This window comes from Copadichromis virginalis, linkage group LG14 (assembly GCF_057382275.1).
Source record: "Copadichromis virginalis isolate Kocher_CV1m ecotype Utaka linkage group LG14, C_Virginalis_male_GT1.1, whole genome shotgun sequence".
In the NCBI taxonomy this organism is placed as follows: domain Eukaryota; kingdom Metazoa; phylum Chordata; class Actinopteri; order Cichliformes; family Cichlidae; genus Copadichromis; species Copadichromis virginalis.
The window spans coordinates 28,391,004-28,402,376 of record NC_140631.1 but is presented as its reverse complement, the minus strand read 5'-3'; the positions used below and the strand labels follow the sequence as shown (position 1 = coordinate 28,402,376).

Sequence of the window (11,373 nt, the reverse complement as noted above, 5' to 3'; positions counted from 1 at the left end):
TCAAATTTCAAACTTCCAGGGTTTGACATAAAATAAAGACAAAATAAAGGCATGCCATGATAAATATATGATTGACTCAATAACCTCTAGCTATCAGTGCCTTGGTATGCTTTTTTTTTTACCTAGTTGCAAACTAAGTAATGAAAATGCATCAGGAAGGAGAAGGAGCTTATTCATATTCTGACAGGATGGTGACAAACTAATTTGGGAAAAATAATAAGAGTAAAATACCATTTTACTAAATTCAATTTTCAAAGTGAATTTGGTACCTTCTTCCCCATCATATTCCTTTTTGTATTTTTCTCTGGCTTCAGTAAGATTATATAACATTTGGGTATGAAGATGCAAATTAGCAGTCCAAAACTAGATGCAAGTATAGCAAATATTTCTACAGCAACACTGAACTTCCCAGGGGAGCTAACGTATGCTGGGATAAATGTAATCCATACTGCACAGAATATCAGCATGCTGAAAGTGATAAACTTGGCCTCATTGAAATTATCGGGTAGTTTTCGTGCTAAAAATGCAAAAATAAAACATAAAATAGCCAGAAGTCCTATATAACCAAGAACAGCCCAAAAGCCTACAGCTGAGCCAAGGGCACACTCTAAGATGATTTTATCTTTGAATTGTAACAAATTCTTAGATGGAAAAGGAGGAAAAGTTGTTAACCAGATGATACAAATGACAACTTGTATAAGAGTGAATGCTGTAACACAGAGTCTCTGCTGTGTCTGCCCAAACCATTTTTTAACATTACTACCTGGACGTGTAGCTCTGAAAGCCATTAAAACAACTATTGTTTTTCCCAGAAGACAAGAGATACAGAGGACAAAGGTGATGCCAAATGCTACATGTCGGAGCATACAGGACCAATCAGAGGGCTGACCAATGAAGGTCAGAGAACACAGGAAGCACAGAATTAAGGAGAAGAGCAGCAGGAAGCTCAATTCAGAGTTGTTTGCCCTCACTATAGGAGATTTCCTATACTTGAAGAAAATGAGTATCACACCAATTGTCATGCATGCCCCAAATAAAGATGCTGCAGTGAGCAGTGCTCCCATAATTTCTTCATATGACAGAAACACTGCTTCCTTCTTGATACAGGAATCTCTTCTTTCATTTGACCAAAACTCAGGTAGACATCTCACACAGGTGACAGAATCTGGAAATTAATATTGATGCAGATGTTACAAGTTGTTAAATTTAATGAGCACAATTTCATATGTGTTTGCATTTAAAACATCCATGAAACATCCTACTGATGCTGTACAATTACAAGGTGATAAACAATATGTTTATTAAGTTAAGCACACAGGTATACTGGTTTGTGATCAAGTAAGGATTAACAGATGTGATGTCTAGAGAGGAGACGGCATGCATCCCACTTTGGATGGAGCAGCTCTCATTTCTAGAAGTCTTGCCAAATGTATTAATTCCCCCCAAAACCTGACTATCCAGAGTTGGGACCCAGAAGCAGAGTTGCAGTCTTACACGCCTCTTTGCAGCTTCTCTCCTCCCATTATTCCCCAAAACCCCATCTCCTCAGAGACAGTGTCAGCTCCCAAACAGACAAAAAAACAAACTAAAAACCGGCAAAAAACAACTTAAACATAAAAAATCGCAAAAAAGGGACAATAAAATAATGCGCTTCTACAACAAAGAGTAAAACAGTAAAATGTGGATTATTAAATATTAGGTCTCTCTCTTCCAAGTCTTTTAGTCTGTTCGTACATTAATTAATAATTGATTAACAAATTGATTTACTCTGCCTTACAGAAACCTGGTTACAGCAGAATAATTACGTTAGTTTAAATGAATCAACACCCCTGAGCCATAGTAACTATCAGGGCTGAGGGGTCGGTGTGGTAGCAGTTTTCCACATCAACTTATTAATCAACCAAAGACCAAGACAGACTTTTAATTCATTTGAAAGCCTGATGCTTAGCCTTGTTCAAAACTCAAAAAACAGTCTTATTTGTTATTATCTTCCACCTGGGCCTTATACAGAGTTTCTGTCTAATTTCTCAGACTTTTTATCTGATTTACTGGTCAGATCAAATAAAATAATTATTGCTGGTGATTTTAACATCCATGTAAATGCTAAATATGACAGACTCAACACAACATGTCTGAAACTAGCACCACTGAATGAACAATGGGCTGGGAGGTCCAGTCCTTGATCATTAATATGCAAATTCTCATGACCATTGATCAATCAATCAAATTTATTTATATAGCACATTTAAAGTCCGAAGTACACCAAAGTGCTTTCCAGTAAAACCATGATACAGGTAAAATCACAATATGAAATATAAATTACAGATATAAAATATAAAATAATTACATAATCTAAATGCAGAGCCAGATGTAAATTATCCTAATTAGCCTCGAATGCCAGGTTAACACCAGGCTAAGCAAAGAAACCCTCCCTCTCCTCAGCCACCTCCTTCAGCTTGTCCGGGAAAACACCAAGGTGTTCCCAGGCCAGCCGAGAGATATAATCTCTCCAGCGAGTCCTGGGTCTGCCCCGGGGTCTCCTCCCAGTGGGACATGACCGTAACACCTCATCCAGGAGGTGCCCAGGAGGCATCCTTATCAGATGCATGAACCATCTCAACTGGCTCCTTTCAATGTGGAGGAGCAGCGGCTTTACTCTGAGCCCCTCCCAGATGGCTGAACTTCTCACCCTCTCTAAGGGAGAGGCAAGGGAGAGCAATCTCGTTCTTTCAGTCGCTACCCACAGCTCATGACCATAGGGTGAGGGTAGGGACGTAGATCGACCGGTAAATTGAGAGCTTCCCTTTTACGCTCAGCTCTCTCTGCTTCCTTCTCCCGTGACTCATGAAGAAGACCCCGAGATACTTAAACTCCTCCACTTGGGGCAGGAACTCTTTTTCAGCCTTTTCCAGGTCCATGGCCTCAGATTTGGAGGTACTGATTTTCATTCCTACCGCTTCACACTTGGCTGCAAACCATTCCAGCACGAGCTGAAGGCCATCACCTGATGAAGCCAACAGAACCACATCATCCACAAAAAGCAAAGATGAGATTCTGAGACCACTCAAATAAAAGCCTTCCGACACTTGGCTACGCCTAGAAATTCTGTCTATAAAAATTACAAACAGAACCTGTGACAAAAGCAGCCCTGGCGGAGCCCATCACCCATCTGAAATGAGACCAACTTTTTGCCGGCTATGTGGACCAATCTCTTGCAACAGTTGAATAAGGATTGAATGGCATGTAGCCATGGGAGAGATACCCCATACTCTGTTAACATCTCCCACAGGACACTCCGAGGGACATGGTCGAATGCCTTCTCCAAATACACAAAACACACGTGGACTGGTTGGGCAAACTCCCATGCACCCTCAAGTATCCTCGAGTGGATAAAGAGTTGGTCCAGTGTTCCATGACAAAACCGCACTGTTCCTCCTGTATCTGAGGTCCAGCTAACGGATGGACTCTTCTTTCCAGCACCCTGGCATAGACTTTCCCAGGGAAGCTGAGGAGTATGATCCCCCTGTAATTGGAACACACCCTCTGGTGGGAACCACCATCCGGTCTGCCATTCCAGAGGTAACGCACAACATTGAAGAGGTGTGTCAGCCAAGACAGCCTTAAAAAATCCAGAGCATTCAGGAACTCAGGGCAATTTTCTCAGTCGAAGTTAGCAGCGCTACACCCGCACTATGCACAGTGCAGGTAGAGTACCACTTTCCCCTTCTGAGTCGCCTGACGGTTTGCCAAAATCTCTTTGAGGCAGTCCAATATCCGTGCAGTGACGAGTCCCGAGCCATGTTCTGCTTGGCCTGTCCATACCTATCAGCTGCCTCTGAAGTCCCACAGGCTAACCAAGCCTGATAGGACTCCTCCTTCAGCCTGGTGGCTCCTTCATCTCTGGTGTCCACGATTTGGTTCAGGGGTTACCAGCATGACATTCACCAACCACCTTGCAGCACAGTGCAGTGATTTTGGTAATGGAGGTGCTGAATATGGTCTATTTGGACTCAATGTCCACAGATTCCCTCAGAATGCTGTTGAAGCTCTGCCGGAGGTGTGCATTGAAGATCTTGTCACTTCCATAAGAGAAAAAAAAAAAAAAAAAAAAAAAAAGAAGATCTTGTGGACTGGGGCCTCTGCCAGGCGTTCCCAGTGCACACTCACTATATGTTTAGGTCTGTCCAGCATCCTCCACCTGATCCAACTCACTACCAGGTGGTGATCAGTTGACAGCTCAGCCCGTCTCTTTACCTGAGTGTCCAGAACATATGGCCGCAGGTCTGGTAATACGATTATAAAATCAATCATCGACTTCCAGCCTAGAGCATTCTGGTGCCACGTGCACTTATGAACACTTATGTTCGAACATGGTGTTTGTTATGGTCAAACTGGGGTTTGCACAGAAGTCCGCGGTTAGGTCTAGAGAAGCTTTTCCTCCCAGTTATGCCCCCCGAGTCTCACTGTCATTGCCCACATGAGCATTGAAACCCCCACCCCAAGAGGGACTCCAAAGGGCTGGGTACTTTGAACTGCCACTTGGCACATAAGCATAGATGACGGTCAGGACCCATTCCACGACCTGAAGGCGCAGGAGTAAACCCTCTTGTCCACCGGGAGAAACCCCAATGTACAGGCAGCAAGCCAAGGTGATACTATGGATACCCACCCCAGCCTGCTGCCTCTCACCAGGGGCAGCTCCAGACTGAGAAACTCTCCAGGTCCGCCAGAGCCTCCGCTCCTGGCCGCCACCCAGCACCCAACCCCTACCCCATCTCCTGCAGGTGGTGGCCTGCAGGACGGTGGACCCATGTCCCCTTTTTGGGCTGTGCCTGGCAGGCCCCATGGGCTAAGGCCCATTAACCAGACACCCTTGGGCACCCTCACTGGGCCTTGCTCCTGGGCAGGGCCCCGGTAACCCTATCCCGGGCAGGGTTAACTGTTCCCTTGATGTTCTACTCATAGGGGTTTTCTGAATCACTCTTTGGTCCCTCACCCAGGACCAATTTGCCATGGGAGACCCTACTAGGGGATACAAGCCCCCGGACAACATAGCCCCTGGGGTCCCTGGGACACATAAACCCTCCACCACGACAAATACAATTGTAACCATTGGAGAAAAAAAATTTACTCATAATCATCTCAAAGATTGTAACATTATCTACAGCTACTTTCAGTACCACTGGTACTTATTTTGAGTATTTTTCTCCAATTGATCTTTCTGAGTTAACTTCAGTAATTACTTCCCATTTGCACATAGAAGCCCTACCATTAATAATGCATCAGTCTTAAATATGATCAACCTATCTCTAATAATCAGCTATGTACCACAGGCCTTCAATCTGCCAATAGTTAAACCATTACTTGGAAAGACATCTCTTGACCCTGCTGGCCAATCTCCTACCTTTGTTTCTTTTCAAAAATTCTTGAATGAGTAGTTATCAAACAGCTAACTGATCATCTACAGAGGAATGGCTTATTTGAAGAGTTTCAGTCAGGATTCAGTGCTCATCACAGTACAGAAACAGAAAGCTTTAGTGAAGGTTACAAATTATCTTCTTATGGCCTCAGACAATGCATTCATCTCTGTGCTTGTCCGGTTAGACCTCAGTGCAATGTTTGATAATGTAGACCATAATATTCTATTACAACGATTAGAGTGTGCTGTAGACATTACAGGTACTGCATTGCAGTGGTTTGTATCATAGCTATCAAGTAAACGGAGAGTCCTCTTCACACAGTAAGGTCAATTATGGAGTTCCACATGGTTCTAATTGTGTTTACATTACACATGCTTCCCTTAGGAGGTATAATCAGAAGGCATAGCATACATTTTCACCGCTATGCAGATGACACCCAACTTTATCTATCCATGAAGCCAGATACCAATTAGTTTGACCGAAAGGAATGTCTTAAAAGACAAAGACCTGGATGACCTCTAATTTTCTACTTCTAAATTCAAATAAAACTGAGGTTATTGCACTGGCCTGAAAATCAAAGACATATGGTATCTAACCAGATTCTTGTTCTGGATGGCATTACCTTAGCCTCCAGTAACACTGTGAGGAAACTTGAAGTCAAATATTAAACAAATATGTAGGACTGCTTTTTACCATTTGCTCAATATCTCTAAAATTAGAAATATCCTATCTCAGAGTGACACTAAAAAACTAGTGCATGCATTTAGTACATCTACGCTGGAGTATTTTTAATTGGTTTGTCATTAGGATGTCCTAAAAACTCCCTGAAAAGCCTCCACGTAATCCAAAATACTGCAGCAAGATTATGGACAGGAACTAGAAAGAGAGTGTACTGTATATTTCTCCAATATTGGCTTCCCTTCCCTGTTAAATCCAGAATTGAATTTAAAATCGGGCTTCTCATTTTTAAGCTCTTGAATACTCAGGTCGCATCTTATCTTAATAACCACATCACCCTATTAGAGCACTTCACTCTTGGACTGCAAGCTTACTTGTGGTTTCTGGAGTATTTAAAAGTAGAATGGGAGCCAGAGCCTTTGGTTTTCAGGCTTCTTTTTCTACTTTTGAACCAGCTTTCAACAACAACAACAGCCTCAAGGCAACAGTTGTTGCAATTTAGAGCTGTATGACTAAAATTGAATTAAATTAAATTGAGCATCCATCAGTGTTTGTGATTGTGGCATACTTTTTATTTAAATTTTACAAGGAGTTATAATAGATTTTCTATACTTTCCAGATATTATTCCAAATATTATTTAGTGTTTAATATTTAGCCTCAGTGGTGTTATCAGATAGAGAAAAACATTTATTGAGTATTAATCACCATTAATTGTATTAACTCTAAGTTTAGAACAAAGGATTGTGGTAAATATTAAACACTGACTATAACTGAGAGGCTAACATAAGAGTTACTTTACAGAAAAAAAGCAGACTATGTATAATCATGGTTTTGTAAGGCATTAAAATATATTGTAATGGACTGGATTACAAGTTAATCCAATTGTTGTGTTATTACTGTTTTCAGAATTGCCACACAGTTTTGGCAGATATGCTCCACACCTGCAAAGAAGTAATTTACTGAGTATCCTTGAAGGTGTAATAGTCTAAAACAGGAGTCTCAAACTCAAATGAGCCACGGGCCACTGCTGGCACCACCATCTCATTGGAGGGCCACTTTCATGTTCAAGTAGTACAAAAAACCCAAACAAACCAGAAAACACCCACTAATATTTCCTAAAATGTTGTATTTTGTTTGTTTGTTTTAAATTTCAAATATTGTATAACAAGACAAAACTGCAAACATGAAAGGAATTCTTTTTCTCACTCTTAACTGAAGCCTTTCATTGAACTACCAAATAAACAAATTGGTACGCTCTTTCTGGCCAAACACGTGACAGCACTTCTGCTATAATTTTGTTCATATTTAACAAAATAAAAATGCAGACGTAAGTGTACACATTAGTTTTTGACTCTCATTGAACTGGCACAGCCAATCCTTCCACGTGTGTGTACTCTCTTGCTACCTCAGCCAGGTCAACGGCTCCATACCGTAGTAAAGAGACCTCTGGCTAATATGTCGGGTTCTGTGTTGGGCTCATAGCCAGGAACTAGCTTTACTGTCTGGGTCAACTTTGCTAGTGAGAGACAGAGAGAGGTGTTGAAAGGCTGCTCCAACTGAACTCTATTGTTTCGGAGGAAAACACGAACACAGCGTACAGTCTAGTCTTAACAGCTTACTTACAACTGGGCTCGTCAAGCATTCTTTTTGGCTGGAGTGGTTGTTATTATATTTACATGCTTCCATCTCCTGTTTCTGGTCGGTGAGAACTCATACTTTTTGACTCCCCTTTTTCTCCCTCGCTCACACTCACACACATAACGGAGAGGCAGTCCCACACTATCTCCCTAAAGCACAGACTACACTGGCTACATTCTTAAAGGGCAATACCTGTAACACTCTGCTCACATTGCCTTCATATTAAATTATGTTTTGAATAATAATTTAAAAAAAATTCTTCACATCAATATGCAGTCCGCAAGTAGAGGGGCCGCAAGTTTGAGAACCCTGGTCTAGAGGCTGTTAAGCCTGTCAATTATATCAGCTACCTATGACAGAGAGTCTGTAGAACAACATGTGTTACTGTTCCAAATAAACTCAGAAACAGAATAACCGACTGTCTCTGTCTTCTGTTGGAGAGACACTACAATATAAATAAAAAGACCTGATGAAATTTGGCACAGACTATATCTTTATATTTCTATTTTGACTTGTAAGTTGTGCATGTTATTGCGGGTCTCTGTGTGTAAAATTTATTATTATTTCTATTATTATTATTAGCAACAACAAGACTAAATACAACGTCTTGAATAAACCTGTTCTTTTTTTCCATGTAAACTTTTATCTAATTCTTTTTATCAATTCTACTTCATGACCGAGACATGGATAAGCAGCAGAAAATGAATGGATGATTTCTTCTTCATCATATTGGTTACTAGTTTCATGTATTTTAAATTATGAGTATATATGTGAAAAAATGCACATATAGTTCTATGCAGCTCTGTAAAAAGATCTCGCAAAACTTTTGCGAGATCCCGAGTTAGTTTTGCGAGATCTCGCAAAAGTCCGTCTTAATTTTTTTTTCTCCCATGTCCCCTGCAGGGCTCCGTACTAAATGCATATTATGTCTGCATAAAAACAAACATCACGATTATTAAATAGTTCTCGTATGACCGTCCTACATGGCTAACTTTGCTTTGTAATGCACCAAAGTTAAAATGAAATGTCACCACACCTGTAACATTGCTGATCTGTCCCTCTGCACATCTTATACAGTCATAGCAGCAAACAGGCCTTCCTTTCTGGAGAACCTTGCGTGTTCCTGGGGGACATTTCTCACTGCAAACTGACACAGGAACCTGCATGATCAAGAAAATTAAACTGCATATGGACTTTAAGAAAAAAATGAAGTTCTCTGTCAAACAATTTCTTAATTTTGAAAGATCAAAACCAAAATACTGTAAAACAAATTAAATACATATTTATAAATTGAAAAAAATAAAACAAAAAACCCCAAAGTTGTATGAATGTGTACCTGCTTTGTGTTTCTTGCCCAAATTAAAGCCTTGTTTTGCAAATTTAGCTGTTTTTCTGGAGCCAATGATGTATCATAAAGACCAACTGTGACAAACTCCACAACGCCGTTTTCTCTTGGCTGCCAGTTTATAATTTCATACTTTGCTGCTGGATCTCCATTCTCATTAAAGTAAACCTCATCTCTTTCCTTTGTTGTGATGTGAATCTTTCGTATGTGTTGCAAAACCTAAGATAACATGCCAAAACTCAGTTACTTGCAATAGAGATATCTTGGACACCTAATGGTCAAAGATTATGAAAGACAAAATATTTTTTTAATTATGACAACAATGTTCGTGCTAATGTGATTTAATCTTTTAAGTTGGTGTAAAGCTCACCGTGAATGGATCTAGCTGCACATTTTTGTTACATGTTTTATTACAGCTGAGGATATTGTGAAGTGCATGTGCCACTGCATACACTGCTTTATATACATTATTAAAGATAGGCATGAGAGACATATCAGTGAAGCTGTTTTGAACTCCGTTCAGATCTTCATGTCCAGTACACTCTCTCTGAATGTCTGCTGATGATTTCAACTCCTTGAACTTACAACTAAATAGTGTCTCCCAGAACTCAATAAAGAGTTCATTATTAGATGAATTCAGTGGCTTAACATCCAGTATGAACTCTCTCAGGCCAGTGACATGTGCTTTAGGAATGGAAAGACCTATGGCACCATTCAGTATGTGATGTATATCCATTTTTGCTGTTTGTGAATCAAATATCCACGACTCAGTGCCTACCCACTGGTACCCAGACAAGTTATGGTATGAAAACTCATGTAGCAGCACATCCAGATCCACATGGGAAAGGAATGCAACAATTACCCTGGAGGTTGAAGCCTTTATAATTTCAATTATCTTTTGTATTTTCACATATGGATCTGTCCTAAAAAAAGATACAGAATACTCCAGACAGATGCCCAGCTGCTGTGCAGTTTCTGTGAAGGTGGCCATGCCATTATTTCCATAATCATTATTGGTTCGAATAGCTCCAACCCAAGTCCATCCAAAATGCTTGACCAAATGTGCCAGGGCTCTGCTCTGGTAGTAGTCACTGGGTATTGTTCTGAGGAAGGATGGGTACTTAGTTTTGTCACTGAGACAAGCACATGTGGCAAAGTGACTGATCTAAGAGAATAAAAATATTTTTTAAACATTATATATATCTTTATATATATATAAAATGTATAAAGAAAGAAGCCTACCCACCACTGGCAGAACAAATGGTCCAATAACAGTAGCTACTGCAATGGATGGAGAAGAAGAGGTCTCTCCTATTATCGCCTGCACATGTGCAGGTCTGGTACATGGTGCCTTCGGGGGTACAGACACAATTTCATTTCCATTAGCCAAAGCCAGTGTGACACCTACACTTCTGGCCACAGATCCACAAGTATCATAGATTTTATAGCCCACAGAGATTCCTGGCAGTAGGTCTGTACTGTTATTAATCTCCTCAATTGCAAAAAGCATAGTCTGTGCAAATTGGAAATCTCTGAAATTTAAACTTGAGACATTTACAAATAATTGGAATTGCATCACATTTTCCCTTAAAACTTGGAAAAAACATTTCAAAGGATGTTTAAAGCCAAGAATTGATGAATTTCTTAAATGACTGTATTAAATTCATTTCTTATCATTTACCTGGTACATTGTAGTGGCATTGGTTTGTGTGTGTAGTTGTCCATTCTGTCTTCCCAGCTGCTGTGAAAAGAGAACATCCCCCCTAATATAAAATCCCCATCTTTTGATAGGACTGGGTTCCCAGAATCACCTCTCTGCGTGCACACTGGGTCCTCAGCTTGAGAAAAAGAAGCCATCAATAATAATTGGAGAAGTGCCCACCCCTGCTCTGGCCATCTGTGTGAGGATGCCAAGTCTAGAGCTAAACCACTTAATGCCATTATAAATGCCTTCGTGTAAATGAAAGACTTGCACTGATATTTATACCTTCTGGTGCAACCTAAGATGTAATAACAGAAGAGAGATGATGCATTCTCAGGTTGAGGAAGAGGAGGAACATGTCCAATTATACAATTTTATGGAGGTTACTTTTTGTAAAAGAAGGAAATGCAGTTTAGGTGTGTAGGTATGTAATATGTAGTTATAATACAAAAAGTGATTCACTATAAATAAATATGCACTGAAAAATTATGAAATTATAGTGGCTTCTTCCTACAGTAAGTGACAAAAAAGTTGTTATTATTACTTTCTTAGAAAACACATACTTATTTATTAATTCAATTAAAATAAT

General features: G+C 40.2%; 1 protein-coding gene across 1 annotated transcript; it reads right to left on the bottom strand.

Moving 5' to 3' along the window:
- Positions 1–251: 251 nt before the first annotated feature.
- On the bottom strand, positions 252–10,954 carry LOC146694163 (extracellular calcium-sensing receptor-like). Its single transcript, XM_085478839.1, has 6 exons — positions 10,764–10,954; positions 10,329–10,626; positions 9,453–10,247; positions 9,074–9,301; positions 8,774–8,897; positions 252–1,165 (listed from the first exon to the last, which is right to left on the bottom strand). Exons 1-6 carry the CDS (start codon positions 10,937–10,939, stop codon positions 252–254), a joined length of 2,535 nt encoding a protein of 844 aa, XP_085334965.1. The 5' UTR covers positions 10,940–10,954.
- Between the last annotated feature and the right edge of the window lie 419 nt (positions 10,955–11,373).

Excerpts from the sequence above, each read along its gene's own strand:
- LOC146694163 (XM_085478839.1), bottom strand. The coding sequence starts at position 10,939 with ATGGCTTCTTTTTCTCAAGCTGAGGACCCAGTGTGCACGCAGAGAGGT. Across the intron at positions 10,627-10,763 it reads ATGCCACTACAATGTACCAG|TTTAAATTTCAGAGATTTCC; the intron begins GTAAATGATAAG and ends AAATGTCTCAAG. Across the intron at positions 9,302-9,452 it reads TGCAGCTAGATCCATTCACG|GTTTTGCAACACATACGAAA; the intron begins GTGAGCTTTACA and ends ATGTTATCTTAG.